Source organism: Pyrgilauda ruficollis, unplaced genomic scaffold (genome assembly GCF_017590135.1).
Source record: "Pyrgilauda ruficollis isolate IOZ18807 unplaced genomic scaffold, ASM1759013v1 scaffold294, whole genome shotgun sequence".
Lineage (NCBI taxonomy): Eukaryota > Metazoa > Chordata > Aves > Passeriformes > Passeridae > Pyrgilauda > Pyrgilauda ruficollis.
In genome coordinates this window covers 342,592-370,081 of record NW_024524311.1, presented here as the reverse complement: position 1 = coordinate 370,081, position 27,490 = coordinate 342,592, and the positions used below count along the sequence as shown (strand labels likewise).

The following is a 27,490-nucleotide window of genomic DNA, read 5'->3' as shown; positions in this document are numbered from 1 at the left end:
ACCTTCCACTGTCCCAGGCTGCTCCAAGCCCCGGTGTCCAACCTGGCCTGGGACAGGGATGGGGAGTCCACAGCCCCTCTGAGCAACAGTTCCTTGGAGAATCCAAACCTGCAAAGGTTAAAGCCCTTCTGATGCACCCATGGAATGAACACAGAGTGTTTGGAGCTGGATGGGGCTGTTCAAGAGATTTTAGAGGCAATGACTGAAAAGCTCTGAACACCTCATGGAAAGGAAAGGCTCCAAGCAAGGAGACAAGAAAGTAACTTCCAGCTCTGGCTTTCCTTGGAGAGGACAACCATGAGGCCAGCAACAGGTGGAATTAATAAAGGAGCTCACTCAGACAAGGTAGAGTGGGGTATCCACTGCACTCTCCCATTCCAGTGAGGTTTGGAAAAACACATGGGCATTCTGCTGGCCAGTGGCAGCGGGAGCATGGGTGACCACGTCATCACCTGGGTGTGCACACCCAGCTCACGCACGTGGAGCTCACAGCAAAAGTACAGCGTGTCCTCTGAGCAGCTCTGGAAGCCTCTGCTCCCTGAGATCCACTGCTGTGTGTACTCTCCACATATTGACTGATGGAAGAGTTCACCGACAAAATCCGCTAGAATTCAGAAAACAGTAAACAAGGAGGCAAAGGAAGGACATAATTTATAAACTAATTATGTATGTCCTTATTTGGAGCTAAAATAATAGTTTGGTTTGGGTTGGGAGGGACCTTAAAGCTCCTCCCATTCCAAACTGCCTACCATGGACAGCGACACCTTCCATGATCTCCTTTCCGGAGCGTTTGTAAGCCTTTCTTTTCAGGGTCGCAAGATTTCGTTTCCCTTCCCGAAAGGAAATTTCATTTCCTTTTGGGAAGGGAAACGAAATCTTGTGATTTCAATGGGAATCAATTGGGCAATCTTTGGACCAAGTCCCCGCACTTGACAGCATCCCGTGCCTTTTGATGGGTTTGAGCTTGGTGAAGATTTTTTTTTTCCCAGTATCCGTGCCCCATGGCTCTCATATCTTCCCCTCCAAGTTGTGTCTTCCTCCTCAACTTTTTCCTCTGCTTTTGCAGCATCTGTGAGCTTAGTTTTGGCATCTTTTGGTCTTTTGCACTGAACCTCATGTAATCCTGGCCTATTTTCTTGTAGTCACTAAATTTGCAAATTTTTTTTTTTCTTCAGCAACCATGCCATGGCTCTCATGTCTTCCCCTGCAAGTTGTGTCTTCCCCCTTGACTTTTTGTCCTGCCTTTGCAGCATCTGTGAGCTTCGTTTTGGCATCTTTTGGTCTTTTAAACTGCACATCATATAATCCTAGCCCATTTTCTAGTAGTCACTAAATTGCAAAAAAATTTTTTTTTCTTCAGTAACCATGCCATGGCTCCCCCTTCCACTGTGCCAGGCTGCTCCAGCCCCAGTGTCCAGCCTGGCCTTGGGCACTGCCAGGGATCCAGGGGCAGCCCCAGCTGCTCTGGGAATTCCATCCCAGCCCCTGCCCACCCTGCCAGGGAACAATTCCTCATTGCCCAGATCCCATCCAGCCCTGCCCTCTGGCACTGGCAGCCATTCCCTGGCTCCTGTCCCTCCATCCCTTGTCCCCAGTCCCTCTGCAGCTCTCCTGGAGCCCCTTCAGGCCCTGCCAGGGGCTCTGAGCTCTCCCTGGAGCTTCTCCTCTCCAGGTGAGCCCCCCCAGCTCTCCCAGCCTGGCTGTAGGGATCAGCTCCCATTCTCCCACTGCTGGGGAGAGGAACAGAGCCCAGAGAAGAGTTCAGGACAAAAGGAGCCACGAGTGCCCCTGATGTAATCCCAGCACACACAACACAAGCAGGGTCACTCTCTTTGCCCCACCGGTCACTGACCCGCATGTGGCCAGTGCCCCAGTGAGCTCAGAGCCCCCTGTGCAGGAGGGCAAGAGAGGATGACAACAGAAAATATATCTTGGAAAAGGGGAAAAAAACAAAACAAAATCCAGGAGATTTCTAAGGGAAAAGCAAAAATGATCCAAAGCAGATTTTCAGTAAGGCAGGGATGTGCCTTGCCCTCACATCAGCTGCCACAGTTTGACTTGACTGAAGCTGCCCTGATGAGGCAAAAAATCTGCATTAGGCAAAACATCCCGACAGAAAAAATAAAATCAAAATAAATGTGGGTACAAGGATAAAATCCAGAAAATTAACACTGAGTTGTTTGCTATCAACTAAACACGCCAGAGCTAATATTTACTGGTAGTTCCATGATGGGGGAGACCAACAGTTTTCTAATCCAGTGTTAGGCCAAATGTAGATATTACAAAGTTACAGACATGTTTTAATTATAAACCTCCATGATTACTTTAAATAAATAAATAAATAAATAAGCTCAGATTAGGCTAAAAATTATCAGTTATAGTATAGATATTTGGGAAACCACATGATGCTCAACTCTTTTATATTACAACTCAAGCAAGAAGAAAAGGTAAAAGAATGAGGGATACAACAAAGGGATGAATTAGATAAAGACAGTAATATAATAGTAAGGTAGAAGAGCATTGATCACACAGTAGGCAGCTGTCTCCTTGAAGTCAAATGAGCATTGCCAGTGGTATCCAGAGCCAGTGGCCACTAAACTGTACTTTTTAAGGCAAATTTTATCAAAATAAGTTGAACAATACACAACATGATTTTCTAACAAAAAAAAAAAAAATTAAAACTTTTAACTTTTAAAATGTTAAAAAATTTAAATTGAAGAACGTTAAAACTTTAAACCTGGATGATTTTAAACCCAAGAGAGCCCCTACTCACTGTGTGCTATGTGTATTAGGCTGAGGAGAGCAGGACTCAGGAGCTCAGAGGCACAAAGAGAGAAAAGATTGGCAGACCCTGGTTAAAATGTCCTTGTCCAAACATTACCACCCCACTGATGACCCTGTGTCCAGCCAATGGAAGGGACCCCCAGGCATTCCAGCTGGAACAGGGGACAGAAGCTTGCTACAAACACTCTAGGAGTGAGAGGCAAAAGCTTTGCAGGACAGGAGCAGCTCATCCTGTTTTTTCTAAACAGAGGAATAAATTCTGTCCCATCACAGGTATTCTTTTTTTATAGTTAAAAATTGTTCATTAACCAGCTTGTGAACATTCTCTTTATTTCTAAAAATCGGGATCTGCACTTTTTTGCAATAAATAAAACTTAGTCTATGTAATCAGCAGCATGATAAATAAGGGGTATGATGCAAATTATCATGGAATGCTTTGGGTTGGGAGAGACCTTTAAATCTCATCCCATCCCACCCCTGCCATGGCAGGGACACCTTCCCCTGTGCCAGGCTGCTCCAGCCCCAGTGTCCAGCCTGGCCTTGGGCACTGCCAGGGATCCAGGGGCAGCCCCAGCTGCTCTGGGCACCCTGTGCCAGGGCCTGCCCACCCTGCCAGGGAACAATTCCTCATTGCCCAGATTCCATCCAGCCCTGTCCTGCTTCATCTTAAGGCCCTTATGAAATTCACACTCCACTAAGCCCACACTGCTGATCAGCACAGCCTGAAGACCCAGTGACACTGTGGCCACCTCATGGGACTCACCATGATGGCAACTCCAAGTGTCACCTCCTTCTCTTCCCTGAAGTAACACATTCTGGCACTACTGTCAGATGAAAGAATTCATCACATACAGGACAAAGCTTTCTGTGGGAGCAGTAAACAGAACAAGCCATGTCTGCTATTGTCAAATAATACTTAATCATTTTATATCAAAATGTGAGTGAAGATTAGGTTTCACACGTTTGTTTTGAAGCTCAGTGTTATTTGTGCATCCCACTATGGTATCCTAGCAACTTTTATCTAGGAATGTGGCTTGAGAAGAATTTGTGGTGGCAGTGCCAGTTCAGGAGGCTCTGATGTAGCCATGGCAGCCTCTGTTTTCTTTTACACTGACACTCAAAGATGTCATGGAGGCCCCTCTGCTGCCCAACAGGACCTCACTTTAAAAATTAAGATCCCAAGAGGCAACAGTTCTTTTTATTTTTGTCACTAATCCAGCAGTCAAAAAATTGTTCTCTAAAGAGCTAAAGTCATTCACAAGGTAGATATTTACTCTGTGAGAATTATCACACCCCCAGGATTTTTTGGAAGCAACGTGTGAAATCCTTAAAGATTCTAAACCATGGGATATGGGATGTCATTACCTTCTGCATCCATTGTCTGCTTTGGTAAAGAAGGAGGAGATGTTTGTTTAAAAGATGTTTTAAGATGAAGATAAGGGACATTTCAGAAGAGGGTCTGTTGTTAGATCCTTATATGAAGAGACGACAGGAAAGAAGAAATGAGTTAATCACTCCGTGCGTCCAGGAGGAGAGGAGGCAAGGACAGAGTGAAGACAAGGAGATTCCCAGAGCTTATCCTCAAGGATGCCAGGACAAAGTCAGCAGGCAGGAGCATCAGCTCAGAGACCTTTATCCTCACTGCAGGAAGGCAGCTGGGGCTCACCAACAAACCAGGGAACTCTTCCTTGTGAGCGGGGCCTGTGGAGCAGAGAAAATCAAGTGAGGGAGGAAACCCCACAGTCCTGAGAGCCCTCCCCACCCCGATTCCTGCACAGGGCACGGGGAGGCTCCAAACACAGGGAGCAGTGACATGAGGCTGCTCAGGTGCTGTCCCTTCCTCTGTCCTCTTCCTCTGACCTTCCCAAACTTACCCTGTGCACACACCTGGGGGTTACACTCAGCTCCTTGTCTGCCTTGTGAACAGAACTCTGTAATAAAACATAAAATCCTTAAGCAATTTATTCACAAGTGTGATGCAAGGTACCTAAATATTCAATCTCGACGGGGAGAAGTATTTTAATAAGGCAGTGCTGTACCAGCTCACCTCAAACTACAGCAGGGAAGGTGCAACTACAATCAGACCTCTGCATTCCAGTACAAACAGCAAAGCTCACTCCTTCACACAGTGTATTTTTTTTTAATTATTAAGCTTCAGTGCTGTTGTTTTCCTCTGTGCTCCTCTGTAACTTTGTTTCCCAGCACTGGGATTCAGGAAAACTGATGTAGGCATCCAAGATTCTTAGATCAAAGACATGGTCTTTGCCTAGAGTGTCTTAATTCAGGGCCAGGTTGGACAGGGCTTGGAGCAAACTGGTCCAGTGGAGGGTGTCCCTCAGCAGAGCAAGGAGCTGGAACAGAATGAGCTCTGAGGTCCCTTCCAACCCAGGCCACCCTGGGAAGCAATGAACTCCTACCCTTCTTAGAGGAGAGTCTTTCCCAAACACTACAGACCCCAAGCCTAGTGTCACTGTGAAGGTTCTGTTGTGAACTTTTCATGTGTGGAGACGCGAGTCTGGACTCCGTGTTTTTAGAAGGCTGGTTTATTATATTATGAGATATATATTATTTTAAAACTATACATTAAAACTAAACTAAAATAATAGAGAGAAAAGATTGATCAGAAGGTTTGAAAGAACAAGAATAGAATGCAAAACAAAATCTTGTGACTCTCAGAGTCTGATGCAGCTGCATCTGTGATTGGCTTTTAATTAGAAACAACCAGCATGCACCAATCACAGATGCACCTGTTGCATTCTATAGCAGCAGATAGTTATTGTTTACATTTCTTTCTTGAGGCCCTCAGCTCCTCAGGAGGGAAAAAATCCTAGCAAAGGATTTTTCATGAAATATCATAGCTACAAGGTTCAAATCCACAACTACCAGCCCTGGAGAGGAGCTCTCATCACTTGGCTTTGGACTAAAGGACAAGGTTCATTCTTCCTCTGGCAGTTAGGCAGAAGAAGAAAAACAATTCTCACAGGAGATAGAAAAAAGCCCAAATTTTTTTTTGGGAACTGCAAAAAGGCTGTGCAGTTCCCACCACACTGAGGGCTGTGTGTTTCTGACCCTTGCAGTCTGAGGTGTTTAGGAGTTTCAGGGTTTTTTTTTCATAGACTTGTTATGGAATAAAAAAAATCAAAAGAAGGGATTGGAGAAAAGCCAAAACTTGCAACTTCCTCCTCCCAACTTCAAACTTGAAGCTTTCTCCTCTCAACTTCAATTCCCTCCTAGGATCCACCCTGCCATCCTTCACTCAGCTCCCAAACTCACCCACAGCCAGGCTGTGTAGCCCCAAACCCCCGTGGGCTGAACCCAGCTCTCGTGCTCTCTGAACGACCCCATGGGTTGAGTCTCTCTGCCCATCCTGAGTGCTCCCAGCGCTCGGCACGCAGCAGGGGAGCTCCGAGCCAGCCTTCCCAGGGGATCTGTGCCAGCTGCTGGCCCCCGTTCAGGCCGGGGACGCGCAAGCTGCAGGTTCAGCGACTGCGGGTGCACGGGGCCGAGCTGCCCTTGTGGGCCAGCTCCCCATTGGTCCCACCAACCTCTCCCCCTGCAGGCTCTCCTTCCCTCTCCTCCCGCCTGTGCCAAGGGAACACTTGGATCAGGAAAACAGTGCTGGAGAGCAGACACCGCGATGGCAAGCAGCGCAGCAAAGTAAATACGTCCCCATGGATATGGAAAGGAAATGCTCCCAGCTTGGTGAGATGAGCCAACTCCCTGAGGGGTGAAGGATCAGCACAGCGAGGACAAGGGAAGCAGAAGCACAAGGCAGCCAGGGAGGGTGAGAGAGCAAACCCAGCTGTGCCCTCGGGTCACCCTGATGGATGCAGGGACCAAAACACACTCAAGTTTGCATTTCCATTCCCACCTCTGCCCCAGCCTGTCCCTGGTCCCAGGCAGAGACACACCAGGGAACCAGGGGCTGTGGAGGGAAGAGATCCACCTCTCTCTGCATTTTTTCCTTGTGTGGCTCAGTTTCCAGAGGGAATTCACCGTGCCAAGCATGCAGGCAGCTGCGAGGCAAAACAAAAAACAGCCACGGCAACCAAATCTGCAAAATGGCCAGAATCCCACAAGGGAATTGCAGGTTTAGTTGGGGCAGGATTAGGCTCATCCTGAAGGAAAAAAAACACAGCCTTAGAAAACTTTTTACTTCCTCAGACTTCAATACATGAAGAGCTGCTTAAGTAGCTTGGAGGCCTCCAGAATCTGGCAGCAATTAAGATTTTTAGTTAGAGCTTTGGGTTAAATATCTTTTTTAACTCATGTGTCTTATTTAGGACAAATTCCTGGCTCTCACCTGGCCGTATAGAATCATGTAAGGTTTGGGTTGGAAGGGAACTTAAAGATCATCTCATTTCACCTCCTGCCGTTCAGTGTGGTGTAGAAAACAAAAGAAAAGAAAAAAAGTCATTATTATTTGTGTCTTTCATGGCCCAAGCTGAAGCTCTGCCAGACAGGCTTCTTGTGTCCAGGTATGATCCTCCAAACAGCTGGATTTGGCATTTTTCTAGGCAAAACACTCCCTCAAGTTTTGCTGCTAAAAATAAACAGGATCATAAACTTTTATAACCACCCCCATAGTACTAAATTTGACACCTCAAGCAATGTAGGATGCTGGAAGTGCTCAGTGTTTTGTACCATGACGAGGGGGAAGAAGAACTTGAAATGCACTTTCTGTGTTATCCTTTCAGCTATATACTCAAAATAGTGGCATAAGTATTAACTCTGCTCATTAATTCCAATATCTACTGGATAAATTTTAGAAAATACTTAAAAAGTTGGTAAGCCCCCAACTTTGCAAACAGCAGGGAAAGAATTCAAGTGAATCAAAGTCCAAAACTAGAGACATTCAAAGTTTAATATTTACTTGAAGTAAATATTTCACCACTTTGGCCGTGAAGGCCAGGCCGTGACGGGATTGCTATGAGTGCTGCAATAAATGAGTAATGCCTTGGTTAACTCTCACAATTAACATATCATATATATATACATGTTAAGAGAAGTTTTATAGATTTATAGTTATGTTTTACCCCCCTTGCGTTGTTATCAGGGGGTGGCCTGGGACATTTGGGACACTCGGGAGAGTGTGATTGTTGCTATGGCAACAAGTGGCCTCCAATCGAGATTTAAGGAAATTATCTCCACCATTGGACAGCAAAGGAGTCAATGGGCAGAGCTTTGGGAGGGGCCACAGAGTTCAAAGCACGTGGCGGGAAAAAATCCTTTGCTCCCAGCCCTGTAATATTTTCTCTATTCAGTCTTCTGTTGTATTTTGATAAAGTTTTAATAAATCTTTTAAATTTTTGAAAGTGAGTATCATTTCTCACCGGGCCAAGCCGTGATGGGGATTCCAAGAGGGCCGTGCCGTGAGGGCCATGCCAGGTGAGGATCTGCCGTGAAGGAGAGCCATGCCCTGAGGGTGCTGCTGTGGGGGCTATGCTGTGAGCGCCAAGCCATGAGGGGACTGCCATGAGGGGGGTGCCGTGAGGAGGGTGCCGTGATGGTCAAGCCGTGAGGGCATCTGCCATGAGGGGGGTGCCGTGAGGAGGGTGCCGTGACGGTCAAGCCGTGAGGGCATCTGCCATGAAGGAGATGCGGTGAGAGCCATGCCCTGAGGGTGCTGCTGTGAGGGCTATGCTGTGAGCGCCAAGCCATGAGGAGACCGCCAAGAGGGCCAAGCCATGACCCCCCATGAGATGCCATGAGGGGTGTGCCGTGAAGGCCAAGAGAGCATTTGCCCTGAAGAGCGGGGGATGCCCCGTGAGCAGTGTCCCGCCATTTTGCGGTGCGGGCACGGGCGCACACGGCCCCGGGCCGCCCCCCGTGCCCCCAGCCCGGCGCGGGCAGCGCGGGGCCGCCGGCAGCGCCGGGGCAGCGGCAGCCACACACCCGAGCGAGCCGCGGCCCCTGCGTGCTTCCAGCGCGGCTCGGTGACTTACTGTGCTCCAGAGGGCATTCGAGCGCGAAAAGAAACTCCGGAACTACAACACCGAGCGAGCCCCGCAGGGGGAGGAGGGACCTGTGAGCAGTGTCTCGGCTGGGGCCTCCGAGTGGTGGAGTTTTCTTTAGCGCAGAAATCTCAAGTCTAGGGCTATGAGGCGGGTGGGGAAAGGGGGAGAGGCGGCCCAAAGACCTTAGGGATGCGTAGATTGTTTTTTCTTTACCCATCACCTCTGGAGCTCTGTGGTGGTGTGTGAGGGCTGTGCAAAGGTTTTGTCTCTACATCCCTTGAAATACCACATCCTTAGTTTGTCCCACGTTTGGACTTTTTGCTTTATGAAACCAAAGAGTATTGGGCAACGTTTAGTCTAATTTAGCATTACAGTTAAATGCTAAATTAGATTTAAATTAAATTTAGATGCTGGAAGAGCTCAGTGTTTTGTACCATGATGAGGGGGGAGAATTCCAGCATCCTACATTAATACTGTTAATAAAACAACATTTGATCCACAGTTTTCCTCGCTTCAAGAGCTGTAATGCGAAAATATCACTGTTCTTTGTAAACTACCTTAGGAAATAAGGTTTAATGTTATTTTTTTTGCATATTTAAGCACACCCTAGAACAGACTCCTGCTTGAAAGGGAAAGTCACTAGAATAAATGCTCTAAGTAGTACTGATGATTGTAGCAGGACTACTATTACTAATGTAATAATAATGTTTTACTAATGTTACTAACTGAACATTACCAGCAACAATCACTGGTCTTGACAAGATGAAAGTAAAATATTTAATTAATCTGAAAAGCATTTGACACTGAAACCAAATAAGACTTTAAGTAAAGAGAGTTTATTCAGCAAGCAGAGATGGAGAGAACAGTTATTTTCGCGGAGGGCTGTGGATCCTCATGTGTATAAGAAGGGACTTTTTGTAATTATCACATTTCTTTTGTTTGTAAGGAATCAGAGGGAAACATGCAGCACACACCAAAATCTTTCTCTACATTTTTGGGGCACTTTTCTTCATGTTTTTTGACATGCCTGGTTGAGAAAAGGCCATTTGCATCAGCTGATTCTAAATATATCTGAAACTGTTCAACTGAAACATTTTCAGTCTTTATTTTGATATCAAAAATTACATAGTTTTCTACCAGTAAATCTAACATATATTAATGTGGCCATGGCATGAACAGGTAAAAGAACTTCTTAAGTGTAACTACTTTATATTTTAAATGGAATAAATCAAGTGTGACAAAAAAGTAAGCAAATTGATCCAAGTCACTGATTCATTTTTTTCTCCAAAGTCAATATTAAGGCAGACCGGCAGGACATAGTGAAGAACGATGCTGCTTTTAAGGGGTCTTGCAAGTAATCATTAAACAATATTGACGGTGAAAATTTTTAGACCTCAGCAGTAATTAGAAGTTTTACTTGGGTTTTCATAGCGTTCCATTCTTAAGTTTGGATTTGAAGGGACCTTAAAGACCATTTAGTAATTATCATGAGCAAGGATGCCACTCACCAGATCAGGTTTGGAGGAATTTTAAATTTATTTCAGGTCATCTAACTCCCCAAAGTTACTACTACAGAAACTGTGTGGGGGGAGAGTCATCCAGCTGTAGGATCATTCGTTTTTACAGTCTGTTTGAACACCCATATAATTAAAATTTGATTTGATTAAGGCATCATGGGCAGCACTGAAGGGGTCCCCAGGGTGGCTGTACTCTGGACAAACTCATTTCGGTGCGTTCCATCACCGCCAGAAAAGCTCCGACTTTCCCAGGCGGGCAAAAGGCCCACTTTATTTATCCACCTCCCTTCGGTTTTCCCCCTTTGTTCCTTTAATTTTCGCGGCCCCGCTGCCAGCCCCCGGAGCACATGTGCGTGTCACTGCCGGGCGGAGGGGGAGGGAGGGAGCGCGGGCGGGCGCCTCTCGCATGGAGCCGGGGCTGAGGGCCCCGTGGTGATGCAGCAGCAGCCGCAGCACCGCCCGTGTGCGGGCAGAGCCCCCTGAGAGCCGCCGCCCGCCCGGAGCACACGCGGGGCTCGGCCCCGCTCCATGGGCACCGATGGAATCGCTCCCGATCGCACCCGCCGGCGCCGCGCCTCAGCCCGCCATGGCCTCGGCCGGGTAAGCAAGCAAGCGGCCGCCGCGGGGACTCCGGCGGCGCCGGGGAAGGGTGTGCGGGAGCGCGGGGGGACGGGACCGGCGGTCGTGGCCGCCGCGGTGCCTTTTCCTGCCCTCCGCGGGGCCGCGGGGGCTCGGACGCGGCGTACGGGGCGCGAGAGGGGCCGCGAGTGGCGGCGGCGGGGCGGTGTGTCTGTGTGGGGAAAGGGTCTGCGCGAGACGGCGGTGTGGGCGCGGAGCGCCGGGGACTGGTTTAATGCTTTCACTGGGGGACGGGGACACGCTTTTGGCGGCTTTGCCGGTGGCGGCGGCGGCAGGCGCGGAGCGCGGGGGGGCGGCGGTAGCGCCACAACATGGCGGCGGCGGCTGAGGGGACACGAGACCTTCCTCCCCCCCCCGCCGGAACCCGCCGCTGCTCTATGGCCCGTGCGCCGCGCTAGAGCGGCCGTTCGCAGCCACACGCCGCCTCGGCCAATGGCGAGAGGGCTTACAGCGAACGCGGCCAATCGCGAGGCGGTTTACAGAGGGGACGTCAGCGCGCGCCCGGGGCCGCGGTGCACTGTGGGATGCTGGAGGCCTCGCGTCGGGGCAGGAAGGAAGGGGGGGTGTCATGGCGACGAATATCGAGCAGATCCTTCGGTCCTTTGTGGTCAGCAAATTCCGGGAGATCCAGGAGGAGCAGCAGCAGCAGCACGGCGGGTAACGGGGCGGTGGGGAGCGGCGGGGAAGGGCGCGGGGCGGAGAGAGACGGGCCGCGGCCTGAGGGTCGTGTCGGCGGCAACATGGCGGGGCCGGTGGGGTCGCGGCCGTGCCGGCGCCCTGAGGGAAACGCGGCCCGGGGACCGAGAGAAGACGGTAGGGGGACGCGCCCACCCGCTCTCTGCTCGGTTTCGGTGCTGTCCTCCCGTCGGGGCAGGCGCTTGTATGGTTTGTCTGATTTACGGCTAAATTTGCCGAGTTTATCTCGTAAAAGAAGGAAAACCTTGGTAAGAGCAAGGAAAAGCTGGAATAGAGCGCACAGCGTGTATTCATTTTGTAGAGGAAACCCCTACAAGGTCGTAGGAGCACGGGGGATGTGGCACATTCCAGAACGTGTTTTTTTTCCCCCTTGCGTCTCAGCCTCAGCAGTCACAGAGTGTCCGGGCTGATTAAGTGAGAATTAATCCAAAGGCAGAGTTTTCCCTAAAAGCACGCCTTTGTCAGGAGGCTGAAATACTGCTCTGAAGAGCTGGATGTAATAAATGTATGTGAACGACAAAACATTTCCAAAAAAAAAGGCTCAAAATCGCTTGTATTAAATTGATTATGTGGTTGTTTGTTTTTTTTTTTTTTTTGGTTAGTGCAACGGTGGAAGGCCAGCCCAATGGTGACACGATCCCAGCTGAGCAGGCCGGGCCTTCCGAAGCCTCTGGAGCTGCTGGGAGTTGTCAGAGTGATCAGATAGTGCAGAAAATAGAGGAAGTGCTCTCTGGAGCCCTCGGGACAGAGCCACAGTGCAACCCAGGTAATAAAACTCCCTCTGGCAAATCTGTTCTTGGTAAGAAGGTTGTGAGTGTGCCTGAAATGGAATCAGATTTATAGAGATGAAAATGTGCTTCCTGGAGCTGCTGTTCTGGCAAGTTGTGTGTTAAATGTGGTTAAGTATTTTCTTTACAGTACTTTCACATCCAGAGGTGGCCAGAGAAATAAATTACTTAAAAATTGAGCTGGTTATATGTAAGCACTGGTATGAAAAGTTGGAGTTTTTTCTTTCCAGTGCTGAAACAGATAAATATTTTCCATATGCATGCATCTATATGTTCATAAATTATTAATTATTTTCTATATATATCTACTCCAGGGTCTCTGAACTGTTCTTAGTACCTACCACAGCTGATGCTTATAGCAGCAGTTTCTGCTTTGGTTGGTTTTCAGGATTATTTTGAAAGAAGATTTATTACAAAACAGATCTGTGATGAACTGTTCAGTCAAAAGATGATTTGCTATTTTAAAGTGTAGGTACTTACACTGCAGTCTTGCAAAGGGATTTTGATATGTCAGTCTCAGATCTTGAATAAATAACTAGATTTTTGAGGCTAAAAAGTCACATCTGAGTGTCCCCTCTTGTGGGACTGGTCCTTGCTGTGAAATTCTGACTGTGGAGGGTTGGTGAGGTGGTGAGAGCTGTAATTACTGCATTTCTCATTTTTGGGAGTTCAAACAGAGGTGACTGCAGTGTGCTGGGTGAGTACAGTTCCAGAGGCAGCACAGAAAAGTGTTAATTTCAAAGATTCTGTTGGCAGGAGTTTGGGATTGCTCTGGGGCTTTTTGCTCAGTGGTTTGTGTACCTTGAGCATTTTCAAGTTTTTAGTTTATGCTGTAGGAGCAGCACTTGAGGCTGACATGGGGAGGTTTGGGTAGGTTTTTGGTTGGTTGGTGTTTTTTGTTGTTTTTGTGTGGTGATGTGATTTTTATTTTTGTTTATTTTTTGTTCTGTTCTTGTGTGGAGGACTGAGGCAAGGTGACGTGGTAATAAAGAAGTGAGAGGTGTTAACTTGGAAGTTGATGAACCTACCTGTGGCAAACGTTCCCCCTGTCCATCTCTGAAAAGGAGTTGGAAACAGGCATTATCTGATTATCTGAATCTAATTAATTATCTTTGAAGAACAGTTAATTTTATAGAATCCCAGAATATCCTGAGCTGAAGGGATCCCCCAGTGCCACCCCTGCCCTGCCCAGACCCCCCCAAGCCCAGCCTGGGCACCCCTGGCAGCGCTGGCCAAAGGCTCCTGGAGCTCTGGCAGCCTCGGGGCCGTGCCCATTCCCTGGGCAGCCTGGGCAGTGCCAGCAGCCTCTGGGGAAGAGCCTTTCCCTGCTCTGCAGCCTGGCCTGGCCTGGCCCAGCCCCAGGCGCTCCCTGGTGCTGTCCCTGTCCCAGAGCAGAGCTCGGAGCTGTCCCTGCGCTGCCCCTCGGGAGGAGCTGCAGCCCCGGGGAGCTCTGACCTCAGGCTGCTCCAGCTGAACTGACCGAGGCACCTCGGGGGCCCCTCCAGGCCCTTCCCCACCATTTTCATGTCCCTCCTGGTTGCCGGGGCTCTGCTGACTCAGCTCCAGCTGGCCACAGACCAGGACCCCAGGGCCCTTCCCAGAGCTGCTCTCCATCCACACAGCCAGGCTTGCCCAGTCCACCACTTCCTCTGTTAAGCTCCACACGGTTGGGGATTGCCAGTCTCTGATTCGCTGAGGTCTTTCTGCAGGGCTTCTTTGCCCTCAGGAGAGTCAACAGCCCCATCCCGTTTAGCAGACTAATTATCCCCTTGAGTCCTGTGTCCAGGTTGTTATGACGATGTTGAAGAGAACTGGGCTGAGAATGGAGCCCTGCAGAACCCCACTAGTGACTGGTGTCAGCCCCATGTCACCCCAGTCACTGTCACTGTTGGTGCCCAACCCATGGGCCAGTTGCTCACCCACTGAGTAATGCAGCTGTCCAGCTGTGGGCCGGACATTTTGTCCGTAGATTTGACTCTCCTTCACTGTTCTCTCTCAATGCATTCAAAGCAATGTTGGTGCAAAAACTATTTCTAAGTTGCTTATCCCGTAGATATGTACCTGCTATTCTTGTTGTGGAATCCCATATCATGTTCATATTGCAATTACCAAATGCTTTCTAAAGATTTTGGATAGTGGAAAATAGTAAACTTTGGGATCACAAATTCTAATTGGAGGGTCTGTGTTGCAGCCCTGGCCTGTATAAATAGAATCATTGAAAGGAACATGTAATCAGACTCCAATGTACAGCTCATATTACATGGAAATCCCAGCAAGTTGCCTTTAATGAAGTGCCTTTATCCTGAAAACATGGCACTAGGGCTCCAGAAGGGCAAGAACCTAACAAAGGTTAAATCCAGAGGGAAGTGAGGTACAGAACTAAAAGGTGGTGATGGAAACCCCAGACTCCCTCTTTCCCTTCCCCATCAGTGATTTGCTTGTCCTCACAGGCATCTGAATTTGTTACTTTCCCGTTGGAAGCAAACATTCTCAGAGGAACATGCAGCTTTGCAGCTGCAGTCCTGCCTGTCCCAGTAGCTGTTCCAGCCTGCAGTGCCTTAAAGTAGTTTTGGGACTGGGGGCATGGATGCTCTTTTCCCAAACTTGTTAGACCCTAGTAAGTAACTTGGTCAGTAAATACACAGGGAATTTCTAACACAGCAGCAACACTGGACTCACTCAGGGGTTAAAGCACAGCAGAGCAGAGTGGATGGTTAGGTCATGTAGCATAAATCCCCACTTTGGTAATTTGTTTGGAAAATGAAAATTCTTGTTTATCTTCCGTGTGCAGCATTGGGGGTTTGAAAGCACATCTCCAACCTGCTCTTAGAATGTGCTGCCCCAGAGTGAGGGTGGAGAGACACCCACCCCTGTGCCCCCACAGGTGAGAGCCCACCTGCAGAGCTGCCCCAGTACAGGGAGGAGCTGGAGCTGCTGCAGAGAGCCCAGAGGAGGCTCCAGGATGAGCAGAGGGATGGAGCAGCTCTGCTGGCAGGAAAGGCTGGCACAGCTGGGATTGTTCAGCTGCACAGGAGAAGCTTTGGGCTGAGCTCAGGGTGGCCTTGCAGGGCCTGAAGGAGCCCCAGGAAACCTGGAGAGAGACAATTTCCAGGGGATGCAGGGACAGCACACAGGGGAGTCATGAAATGGTTTGGGTTGGAAGAGGACCTTGTAGATAGATTGTCTCCGTCCAAACCCCCTGACATGAGCAGGGACACCTTCCACTATCCAGGGTTATTCCAAACCCTGTCAAGCCTGGCCTTGAACACTTCCAGGGGTGGGACAGCTTCCCTGAGCAGCCTGTGCCGGGGCCTCACCTCCCTCACACGTGAGAATTTTTTCCTGAGATCTAATCTAACCCTACACTCCCTCATTTTGCACCCACTGTCCCTTGTCCTGTCACTCCAGGCTCTTGTCAGTTGTCTTCCACCACCTTTATTATACTTCCAGATGCTGGAGCGTCATGGCTAGGTCACCTGAAGTCTCTCCAGGTGAACAATCCCAGCTGTGCCAGCCTTTCCTGCCAGCAGAGCTGCTCCATCCCTCTGCTCATCCTGGAGCCTCCTCTGGGCTCTCTGCAGCAGCTCCAGCTCCTCCCTGTGCTGGGACAGAGCTGGGACAGCTCTGCAGGTGGGCTCTCACCTGTGGGGGCACAGGGACACAATCCCAACCCCTCTGCTGATCCCAGCCTGGATTGATGCCGGGGTTGTCCCAACTCACGTGCAGCCCCTGGCCTTGTTAAACCCCAGCAGATTCCGATGGGGCACTTCCTGAGTTTGTCAGATCCTTCTGGGTGGCCCCATCCTTTAGAGGTGTCACTTGCACCCGCAGCTTTGTGTCACCTGCAAACCTGCTGAGGGTGCACTTGATCCTTCTGTCATTAATGAAGATATTAAGTAACACTGATTCATTAATAAAGCTATTAAGTAACACTGGTCTCAGTACGGACTCCTGAGGGACACCACTGGTCACTGATGTCCATCAGGGCTCTGAGCTTTTGACCAGTGTCCTCTGGATGTGACCATCCAAACAACTGCTAATGTACCTGACAGTGCACCTGTCAAATTCTTCATTCCAGTTTGGAGAGAAGAATGCTGTGGGGGCACTGGGTCAAATACTTTAGAGAACTGTAGCTCTGCCCTTGCCCACTGGTGTAGCCAGTCCACCACAGAAGGTCAGACAGGTTTTTCCCTTTGTGAGGCCATACTGGTTGTTTCAGATCACATCCCTGTCCTCCGTGTGCCTTTGCTTCTAGGACGATCTCTTCCATGATCTTCCCAGCATGGAGGTGAGGCTGTGACAGGGTGGTAGCTCCCAGAATCATCCTCTCTTCCCTTCTTCAAGGGATTGGCTTTTCACTGCCAGAGGGCAGGGTTAGATCATGTATTAGGAGAAGATTCTTCCCTGTGAGAGTGGTGAGGCCCTGGCACAGGGTGCCCAGAGCAGCTGGGGCTGCCTTGGATCCCTGGCAGTGCCCAAGGCCAGGTTGGACACTGGGGCTGGAGCAGCCTGGCACAGTGGAAGCTGTCCCTGCCCATGGCAGGGAGTGGAACAAAATGAGTTTGAGGTCCTTCCCAACCTAAACCATTCCATGACTGTGATACTACTTGGAAAGAGCTGTGTTCCCTCTGGGCCTCTGTCCTGACTAACAAGAGTTGGGTAATTTTTTAAAATAAGTGTTTTATTACTTAAAGTAACTCTGAGAGGAAGGAAAGAGAGCTGGAGAGGGAGTGTGTGCTGTTTGTGCGTGGTAGTTTAGTAATTGGGCATGATTTGCAAGTTTATTTGTTTTGTACCTCTGTCCATGTACTTCACAACTACTCTGAAAGAATTTTATATATGCAGTCTTACAAATGTTTACAGGGTAAATGTAATTTTTTCTAGATGTAGACAAAAATACTGTGAAAAATAGTGCTCAGTCTACAAAAAGGAGCTCTACTGGTGAAGATGAAATTCCTAGGAAAAAAGCAAAGAAAAACAAGAAGCACAAAAGCAAGAAGAAGAAGAAAAAGAAGAAGAAAAGGAAGAAAGAGAAAAAGCATAAAAAGCAACCAAAGGAATCCAAGTTGAGTGCACATCCTGGAGAGCCTGCAGGTGTGCAGCCGGCCCCTCACTTGGTGCCAGAGCAGTCCAGCTCCCAACTGAATGTACAGCATGGAGTGTTTGCAGATGCAAACCTGGCTGGCCACGTGCAGCCAGAACTGTGCTCCAAACCAGCTGAGGGGCTTGATAATCAAGCTTTAGGACTTGTTTCTCATTCAGTGACTGATTCTCAGCAATCTGCAGAAAATCTTGGAAGTGGGGAGGGGACTTTGTGTGCAGCAAATCCTCCATTTAATTTAGAAAGCATCCAGTCTAATATCCCAGAAAATACTAGTATAGCTCAAACTAGAATTTGCACTAGCGAAGAACAAATTCAGCAGTCCCATGAAAATATTTATCCTGTAGCTATTAATGCCAGTGTTGTTGATACTGGAAATAATACTTGGTCCAGCATCCCATCTGGAATTGTCAGTAAATCTGAGATTCAGAAAGATTCAGTAGAAGCACTAGGAGGTGCAGAAGTCACTCTGAAATCTCAAGGCATTGGGGAAGTAAAAGCTTCGGACGCAGCTCTGGAGCCTGAGACCATGGAGGTGTTGACTTACTCGGAAGCGTCTCATCAGTCTGTGTCTCAAAGGGCAGCACAGGGGCTGGAAACAGCTTCAGAATCCGTGTCCTTGGCAAGTGGTGTGACAACAACTCCTGCACCTGCAAATTGGGCACATCCAAGTGCTGTGAGTGTAGCTCACGTGTCTGTGGCTGGCCAAGAAGTGAAAATTCCAGAAACAACTGAAAAATCCCTGCACATGGGAAATGTGAGAAGTGTGGAGAGACCTTCGGAAGTGGGGGCTGTGATCAGAACTTTGGAGCCCTCCCTGCAGCCCACAGTTATATCTGGGAGTTTGAGCATGACGCAGGGCAGCCCTCTGGACGCTTCCAGTGTTCTGAAAGCAGGTGTACCTTTGCAACATCCTATGACAATATCTGCAGCCGCCCCTGTGACCCACGTGGAAATAAGTGCCAAAACACCTCCAGGACCAGGAGCCGTTGCAAAAATGAAGGATACAGAACCAGCTATGGGAAGTGTGAAAGTTTTAGAAACAACTATGGAACCTGTGGGTGTTGTAGCAAAAGATGTCAGAGCAGCTCATGAAAGTCTGCAAGGCAAAAGTGTGGAAGGTACCACTGGTTCTGCAACAGCACTGGGTACATCAGGAATGTTCCTACAACATGGAGTCTTGGCAGATACAAGGAGTGTGGACAGAGCCCGGGGATCTGCAGTTCCAGCAGGATTGACAGGTATGAACGTGGTTGCAGAGGCAAAAGGATTAGGAGCAACTTCAGAACCTGCAGTGGTTGTACAGACCTTCATTCCCCAAACAGCTCCAGAAGTCCAGATGGCAGAGGGTTTTAGAAGTCCACAAGCAAAGGATTCAGAAGGTACTTCATTGCTGAGAGAATCAAGACCTGAGAGTGAATCACATGTGAGAGGTTTGGCAGCTTCCCTGTCTTTGCAGAAGGAAAACACACAAGGTCCAGGAGGAGTCCTGAGACCAGCAGCTGTAGTGGAAGCAAGAACTTTTACAACAACTTCAATGTCCTTACATGTAGAAGGTGTGAAAGCTTCAGAAGAAGCTATGCATTGTGGGACTGTTGCAAGTCCAGGACTTCCTGCCTTAGAAAGAATTCCTCAACCTGTGGTTGCATGTGAAAGCGTGGAACCAGTTAGAGAGGCTGAGGCATCAGCAGGGGTGATGCCATGGCAAGCCACAGCAGAAAGAGAACCTCTCCATGCAAGCCAGACAGAGAGTTCCATCATGGCACAGTCTCAGATCATGACACACACAGGACCCTCACAAACTGAGGTGCTGAGGAAGAGAAAGGATTCGGAACATGTTCCAGAAACAGAGGCAAGGAGCAGAGAAGCAATCCTGGAAACTGTGCGAACTTCAGAAGCCAGTTCAAAATCTATTCAGGAGCAAATAGTAGGTCATTCAGCAGCAGTATTGGAGTCTTTGCCCAGAGTGGAAGAAAACAGTATGGCGTCAGGAGTACTGACAGCATTGGCAGATAGGCAAACTCAGGGATCTGCTGTAGAACATGAAATTGCAGCAAGGAGGACCAGCACGCAAGGAAATGAGCTCTCAGAAATGGAGAAAGCAAAATACCTGGAGCCAGCATCAGAAACTGGAGGAGTGAGGTGTTTGCAGAGCATGAAAGAGTCTTCAATGGTAGAGGTGAAAGGTTCTGAAACAGGTGAAGAGCTTGAGGTACCCATGGGTGATGCTTCAGCAGCTGTTCCAGAGTACTTGCATGCTGAAAAGCAACAAGATCTTCAAGTAGTTCTAGAAGCAAAACCTGCTGCAGAATGGAAGAGTTCAGAAGAGGCTCCAGAAATCTTGGGTGCTTCTGAAATAAAATCTTCTGAAGCAGTTCCAAAACCAGGGGATGTGAAAGGCCTGGAAACCACGCTGGAACATGAAGTGACAGCCGAGGTACAATATGTAGAAGGAGTACAGAGTCAACAGGTGGAGGATATGGTGATTGAGAAGGAAGATGCGGAGCAGAGTCAAACATCTGAGCCTTTAGTAGCAGAAACAGTTTATAGTTCTTCACATGCAGCAGAGGAAAAAGTTTCAGCAGAGGCTCCTGTAGCAGAGACACAAGATTTAGAAACAGCTCCTCAGACTGATGTAGAGCTGAAAGATGCAGAAGCAGCTGTAGCGTTGGAGGCAGAGACAAAAGATTTGGAAGCAGCTCCAGTACCTGAGACTGATGCAGAAGGAGGTCCAGAACTTATAGAGGAAGGCCAGTTGGAAGACACTCCAGAGGCTGAGGATGTCAAAGAAGCAACTCCCGAAGAGGACTCAGAGAAAAGAGACTCTGAAACATCTGATGTGCAACCTGATGTGGCGGCACGAATGAAGGAGACTCTCATGAGGCTTGAGAATGTTATTGAAAAAAGTAGTCATAGAACCAGTGAGAAAAAACATGATTCAAAGAAACAGAAAAGGAGCCGTTCCAAGTCTCAGTCCAGGTCTAGGAAGCGGAAGAAAAAATCAAGGTCACGTTCAACGTCCCGGCGTTTGACCTCTAAAAGAGCGCGTTCTAGGAGCAGAAATTACTCAGTTTCCAGAAAAAAGCATTCCAAATCTAGGTCCCGATCTTTGGAGAAGAGGGAGAGAAGAATGTCTTCCCGGCGGTCCAGGCGCAGACATTCTAGGTCATCTGACCGTTACAGGTCTAAATCCAGATCAGCAGAAAAGAGATTGTCCAGACGGAGACGTTCCAGGTCATCTGACCACTACAGGTCTAAATCCAGGTCAGTGGAGAAGCGGCTGTCCTCCCGAAGGTCCAGACGCAGACGCTCCAGATCATCTGACCGCTACAGATCCAAGTCCAGGTCAGTGGAGAAGCGATTGTCCTCCCGAAGATCTGGGCGCAGACGTTCCAGGTCTTCCGACCGCTACAGGTCTAAGTCGCGGTCAGTGGAGAAGCGGCTGTCCTCCCGAAGGTCCGGGCGGAGACGTTCCAGGTCATCCGACCGCTACAGGTCTAAGTCACGGTCAGCAGAAAAGAGGTTGTCCTGGCGATCCCGCCGCAGACATTCCAGGTCCTCTGACCGTTCAAAATCTAGATCCAGGTCTTCAGAAAAGGGAGGAGGCAAAGAATACTCCTGGAGGTTTAGACATCGGTCTGGTTCCTCTGATCGTTCAAAATCCAGGTCGAGATCTGTTGAGAAAAGAGGTCGGAAGGCATCTGTACGGAGGTCCAAACGTCAGCGCTCAAAGTCCTCAGATCGCTACAAGTCTCGATCCAGGTCAGTAGAAAAAAGGGATCGAAAGCAATCATCGCGGAAGTCTAAACGTCAGCGCTCCAAGTCCTCTGACCGTTACAAGTCTAGATCCAAATCAGTGGAAAAAAAGAAGGAATCCTCACGAAAATCCAAGCGTCGACGCTCAAAATCTTCTGAACGTTACAAGTCCAGGTCTAGGTCTGTCGAAAAAAAGCGCAAGGAGTCTTCAAAAAAATCCAAACGGAAACGTTCCAAGTCCTCTGACAGTGTTAAGTCAAGGTCCAAATCTGTAGAAAAAAAAGATAAGTTATCCTCAGCAAAGTCCAGTAGCAAACATGTAGAGTCTTCTGAACTCCAGGAATCAGCCAAAGGTCTTGATAAAGATGTTCCTCAATCTTTTGAAAGTGAAGGTAAATCCTCTAATGGTCCCACATCAGTGGCTTTGTCTGACGAAGGAGTAAACGGCCCAGTCCTGCCACCATCATTTGGAAGTGGATTATCCAAAACTTCAGAGAGCCTTGAGGAAAGGTCATCTGTTGAAAAAACAGCAGATATGCAGCATTCTGCCACATCTGAATTTGATACCTCCAAAGCCCCAGATGACCAGGAACTGAGATCCACATCTGTGGAAAAAACACAGGATTCAGAGCTGTCTGTGACATCTGAAAATGGATCAACTGAAAAAGCAGCAGCTTTGGAGTCTTCATTGCTACCTGAACTTCCATACTCCACATCCAAGTCCTCATCTGTTGAAAAAAGGGGAGAACTAGAAACTTCTTCAGTAGCAGAAATTCATGTCTCTGCATCCTGTGAAGATGAGGCCAGAGCTGCACCTCTGAAAGAAGTAGAAGGTCCAGAGCTTCCTCCAGATCTTAAAAGAGACATGCAAATTCAGTCATCTTCTCTGCAGTCCGAAGGTGGGCTCTCCAACTTGTCTGATGGTCACGAATCACGTCATATCCCTGGTGAACACACAGAGTTTTCACAGGTTCTGCAAGTACCTGAACGTGAGTCTTCCCAGCTGGCTGACAGCCCTGGAGCAGTGGAAGCTCAGAGGCCTTTTCTGCCACCTGAAATGATCCGCCCTGTGATCCCTGATGGCTGTGAGTCAGGCCAGATGCAGGAGCCTTCTCTGCCTTCTGATGGTGGACACTTTGTGTCTCCTGATGGACATGGATCAGGATCCAGCTTCGCTGCACCAATAGAGGAGCATCCATTGTCTGCAGGCGAGTCCTTTAAGTCACCACATGGAAATGAACAAAGATTTTTGTCTGTTGAAAAAGTCAAGACTCCAGATGTTTCCCTGACATCTGTGTGTGGTTCTGTTGAGGTGTCCGCCGACATCATTTCAGTGTCTTCTTTTGAAGTGCATGAGTCCAGATCGTCTGTTGACAAAGCTTTAGACGGTCCAACGCTTCCACAGGTGCTTGACGTTGACTGCTCCAGATCTTTGGAAATGCATGAATCAAGATACCTAAGTGGAAAAATAGACGGTGCAGGATCTTTGGTGATGTCTAAAAGTGGGATTCCCATATGCCACGATGGCCACAAAGCAAAGTACAACTCCTTTGAGCAAACAGAGAGTGCAGAATTGTCAGTGGCATCTGAGCTCCGGTGTTCCATCTTACCTGAAGGCTATAAATTGACATCTGCTGCAGTTGAAAAAGTGGAGATCCAGAAGCCTTCTCTCTCATTGGAAAGTGGCTTCTCCATGTCTGCTGACAGGTGTGAATCAGTGGGCACACCTGAAAAACTACAGTCCCCAGTGACTGCTGTGGCATCGGAAGGTGAGGTTCTGCTGTTGCCCGACAGTCATGAGCTGAAACCCGTCCCTGCAGAAAAAGCAGAAATGCTGAATTCATCCGAACTGAAACACCTGGCATCCCCTGATGGCTACAAGCTGAGATCTGCCTACAGTGAAGAAGTACAGGTGCAGGAGCCCTTTCTGAAACGGGAAAGCAGGTGTTCTGTTGCCTCCGATGGTCATGAGTTGGCATCCACCACTTTTGAAAGAGCTGAGGAGCCTTCTCAAGTGTCTGAAAATGAGTACACAATGGGGCTTGATGGCCCAGAGTTGACATCAACCCCTGCTGAAAAAACGGAGCTGCGGAAGCTTTATCAGATGCCTGAAGAAAGATATCTGGAGTCCACTGACAGCCAGGACCTACAGTCACCCTCTGCTGAAGAGACACAGGTACAACAGCCTGCTCTGGTATCTGAAAATGAACATGCCGTGTCCTGGGTGGGCCAGGAGTTGAGGTCCAGCTCTCCCGAGAAGGCAGAGATGCAGGAGGAGGCTGTGGTTCCAGACAGTGCTGTGTCTTCTGAAGATCACAGATTGCCCTCTTTCTTGGCTGGAAAACCAGATGTGCAGGAACGTTCTCTGCTGCCTGAAAGTGAATATGGTGAGTCTCCTGTGGGCCAGGAGGTGACGGCCAGCCCTGCTGAGAAGGAGGTGCAAGAACCTTCTCTGACACCTGGCAGTGAATGTTCCATCTTCCATCAAGGCCAAGTACTGCAGTCTGGCCCCACTGAAAGCACAGCAGTGCAAGAGCCAGTGCTGGTCCCAGACAACCAATACGCTGCATCTCCCAAGGGGCAGGAGCTGCTCTGTGCTTACGCTGAAAAAGCAGAGGTGCAGGAGTGTTCTTTGCTGTCTGAAAACGAGTATGAGTCATCCCCCAAAAGGCATCATTTGAGATCCAGTCCTGTTGAAAAAGAATTGGAGGAGCATTCTCAAGCATCTGAAAGTTCAATATCCACTGATAGCCAGGAGTTGCAGCCTGCTGTTGCTGGAAAAACAGAGGGGCAGGAGTTGTCCTTGTCTGAAGGTGAATGTCCCATGACTCCCGAAGTTCAGGAGCTGCAGTCCAGCCCCGCTGAAAGAGTACTAGCCAAGGAACATTCTCTGACATCTGAGCATACTCTGTCACCTGAAAAGTACGAGTCAAGATCGGTGCGTGCTGAGGAAACAGAGGGTGTGGATTCTACTCTGACAGCTGAACGTGACCATCTCTTTTTCGAGAGCCAGGAGGTGAGTTTCGCCTCTCTTCAGAAAACAGATGTGCGGGACCATTCTCCAACACCTGAAAATGAACATGGAGCATCTCCTGATGGGCAGGAGTTGAGATTCACCACTGTTGAAAAAGTAGATAATCTGGAACCTTTGACACCGAATGATAGAGCTTCCATGTCCCCTGATGGCAGCGACTTGAATTCCATCCCTGTTGAAAAGGTGGATCATGCAATGCCTTCTTTAATGCCTGAAGGGCGTTCAGTGTCTCCTGATAACTGCAGTGTGGGCCCTGGTGAAGAAACGGGGGATCTGGAGCCCTCTTTGAGATCCGAGCGTAGATACTCCACATCCTCCTATCAGGAAGGTCATGAGCCAAGGTCTCCCGTGGAAGAAGAGGGTCTGGAGTCCTCTGTGACTTCTGAACATAGACAATCCCTGTCCCCTGAGGGACATGACCAGAAGTCTACTGCAGATGAAGAAATGGATGATCTGGATAGGCGTTCCACTTCCCCTGATGAGCATGAGTCAAGATCTAGCATTGGTGAAGAAGCAGAGGATCTGGAGCAGCCTTTGACAACAGAACGTAGGTGCTCTGAGTCCTCTGATGAGCACGAGTCAAGGTCAACCACTGGAGAAGAGGCAGAGGATGCAGAGACCTCCTTGGCAGCTGAAAGAAGGGACTCCATATCCTCTGATGACCGTGAGTCAAGGTCTGCTGCTGGGGAAGATGTAGAAGATGGGGAGCCCTCCTTGACAGCTGAACGTAGACACTCCACATCTTCTGATGACCATGAGTCGAGGTCTTCAGCTGATGAAGAAGCAGAGGATGTGGCAGCTGAACATCGCTCTGTGTCTCCTGATGGACGCGAGTCAAGGTCAACCGTTGGTGAGGAAGCAGAGGACCAGGAGCTCTCCTTGACAGCTGAGCGTAGACATTCCACGTCTTCAGATGAACAGGAGTCAAGATCTACTGCTGGTGAAGATGCAGAGGATGTGGAACCCTCCTCGGCAGCTGAACAAAGAGATTCCACCTCATCAGACGAGCAAGAGTCAAGGTCTACTGCTGGTGAAGAAGCTGAGGATGTGGAACCTCTGACAGCTGAACACAGACGTTCTGCATCCCCTGATGGGGCTGAATCGAGGTCTACCACTGCTGAAGAAGAAGGAGAGGATGCAGAGCCCTCCGTGACAGCTGAACAAAGAGAGTCCACATCATCAGATGAGCATGAGTCAGAATCTTCCAGTGGTGAAGAGGAGGGAGAGGATGCAGAACCTTCTTTGGCAGATGAGGAAAAGCAGGATTCCATGCCTGTTGAGCAGTCAGAGGAACAGGACTCTTCCTTTGTCCCTGAAAGCAGACGTTCTGAGTCTTCCGAGTGTGAAAAATCCAGATCCAAATCTGTTGATAAAGCATCTGACAGAGAGTCTCCGCAGAGATCTCTAAGCAGACACTCAAAGTCTCCTGCTCACCAGAAGAGTCGATCCACATCTGTGGAGAAAACAGCAGACAAAGAGTCTGTGCGAAGGTACAGACGGAGACGCTCCAGGTCCACGGCTCGCCAGAGGAGCCAGTCAACATCTGTAGAGAAAACAGCAGAGAAGGAGTCCTCACGCAGGTCCCGGCGGAGACGCTCCAGGTCCGCTGCTCGCCAGAGGAGCCAGTCCAAGTCTGTGGAGAAAGCGGCAGACAAAGAGTCATCGCGCAGGTCCAGAAGCCGGCGCTCCAGGTCCTCCCAGCGCAGGTCCAAGAGATACGACACGGACTCGCGCTCCAGACGGAATCGCTCCAGGTCAGCCACACGGAGAAGAGCATCCAGATCTCGGTCCAGCTCCTTGTCACGTTCCAGGCACAGGAGGAGAAGCAGGTCGAGGTCGGCGTCACGAAGGCGGCGTTCCTTGTCCAGAGACAGGCGCAAGAGGTCTCAGCGAAACAGATCGAGGTCTACGGACAGGAGAAGGAGAAGATCCGACTCCAGAGACCGTAGGATATCGCTCCGATTGCGGAGCAGGAGTCGGACCCCTCTTCGGCAGAGGCGCTCGCGGTCCAGGGGGAGGAGACGGAGCTCCAGCAGGTCCCCGATCCGGCTGCGGCGCTCGCGCTCCTCGGGGAGAAGGCGCTACAGCAGATCCCCCGACCGGCGCCGCTCCAGGTCCTCGGAGTTCTCCAGCAGGTCACCCAAACGTCTTACAGACCTGGGTAAGTCAGTGCTTTGCTTTCTCTGGTTCCGTGGTGAGGTGGTAGCGGGTGGATTTGCACAGTCTGATTTTAGCTCTGGAGCATTCATAAGGGATTTCTTAGAAGTCACTCTGTGACTTCCAGCAGGAAGTTTTACGTTGGAGAGGAATCAATGCTGAGCATCTGAGTGGAAGCCTCTTTAGAGTCAGTTTTACCTTGGCTCCAGAGCTTCTGTACAAAAGTAGCATATTGCAGTCTCAAGGAACATTCTGAATAATAATAAAGGCCAAGTACTTCAACTACTTGTACATAAGAAAATTTTGAATTTCTACTCCTGAGAGCAGAGGTCATTCCAGGTGCAAGTTGGAGAGTCCCAAGCTCTGTTGTCAGCCATTCCCAGAACTCTGTCTTGCCTCTTTCCCACAGTAAGAACTTTAAGGAAAGAGAGACTTGGTTCTGAAAATACTCCCAGACCCAGCAGGTCAGAAAATAAAATTAAATTAAATCTTGAGAGCTGCATCTTTTCTCTGTACTTGGAGGAAGAGAGGCTGTGTTGTTTCTTGGGTAATGAGTTAATTAGGGGAAAGAAGGATTGAACTGGGAGATCAGCTCTTGTAGTGTGTGAGGACACCTGTGGTGGACTTGAGGTTCTGAACTTCCCAGTCCTGCCTCAGAGTTGCCATGGAAGCCTTCCAGTTAGAGAGTTAATTGCAAACTGGCAGAAGGCTTAATTTAATTTATTTTGCTATTTCTCTGTTAGGGCTGTCCTTTTTCTCCTTATTAAAGCAAAATGCTGTTCTGTTAACAGTTTTGCATCTAATTGTATTTTAAGCAAGAGCATGTTTTACTTACTCAGAGCTTGTTTTTCTGTTTGGTGGTTATAAGTAGCTTTTGGGCTACATCTGGGGAGATGAGACTTCCTCCAGCGGTTTGAGAGCTTTCCAGAGGTAGATAATGAGGAAGCTCTGTAGTTTATACTGCGTAGGAAGGACTCAGTATTGCTAAAACAGGAAGGAATCAGTGAAGTAAGAGACATCAGAACTTGGGTGGTTGGAGGATGTTGTGGTTGGGGCTGCTG

The 27,490-nt window shown here is 49.0% G+C and overlaps 2 protein-coding genes across 5 annotated transcripts in view; one reads left to right on the top strand and one right to left on the bottom strand.

Annotated features, from left to right (window-relative positions):
* GART (phosphoribosylglycinamide formyltransferase, phosphoribosylglycinamide synthetase, phosphoribosylaminoimidazole synthetase) overlaps nucleotides 1-4,705 on the bottom strand; it is a 34,352-nt gene extending 29,647 nt beyond the window's left edge. The window contains exons 1-3 of the mRNA XM_041472613.1: nucleotides 4,659-4,705; nucleotides 4,150-4,485; nucleotides 3,548-3,649 (exon numbers count right to left, since the gene is read on the bottom strand). The gene's annotated coding sequence lies outside the window, so the exon portion shown is untranslated. The remainder of the gene's footprint in view (nucleotides 1-3,547; nucleotides 3,650-4,149; nucleotides 4,486-4,658) is intronic.
* Nucleotides 4,706-10,621: 5,916 nt separating this feature from the next.
* SON (SON DNA and RNA binding protein) overlaps nucleotides 10,622-27,490 on the top strand; it is a 36,854-nt gene continuing 19,985 nt past the window's right edge. For 2 of the 4 annotated variants that reach the window (XM_041472607.1, XM_041472605.1), the window contains exons 1-3: nucleotides 11,406-11,554; nucleotides 12,196-12,359; nucleotides 17,266-26,433. In XM_041472607.1, the coding sequence (XP_041328541.1) occupies nucleotides 11,466-11,554; nucleotides 12,196-12,359; nucleotides 17,266-26,433 (9,421 nt within the window). In that variant the 5' untranslated portion in view covers nucleotides 11,406-11,465. Of the gene's footprint in view, nucleotides 10,859-11,404; nucleotides 11,555-12,195; nucleotides 12,360-17,265; nucleotides 26,434-27,490 lie in introns of those variants that run through there. The other 2 variants (XM_041472606.1, XM_041472608.1) reach the window with 2 other exon arrangements.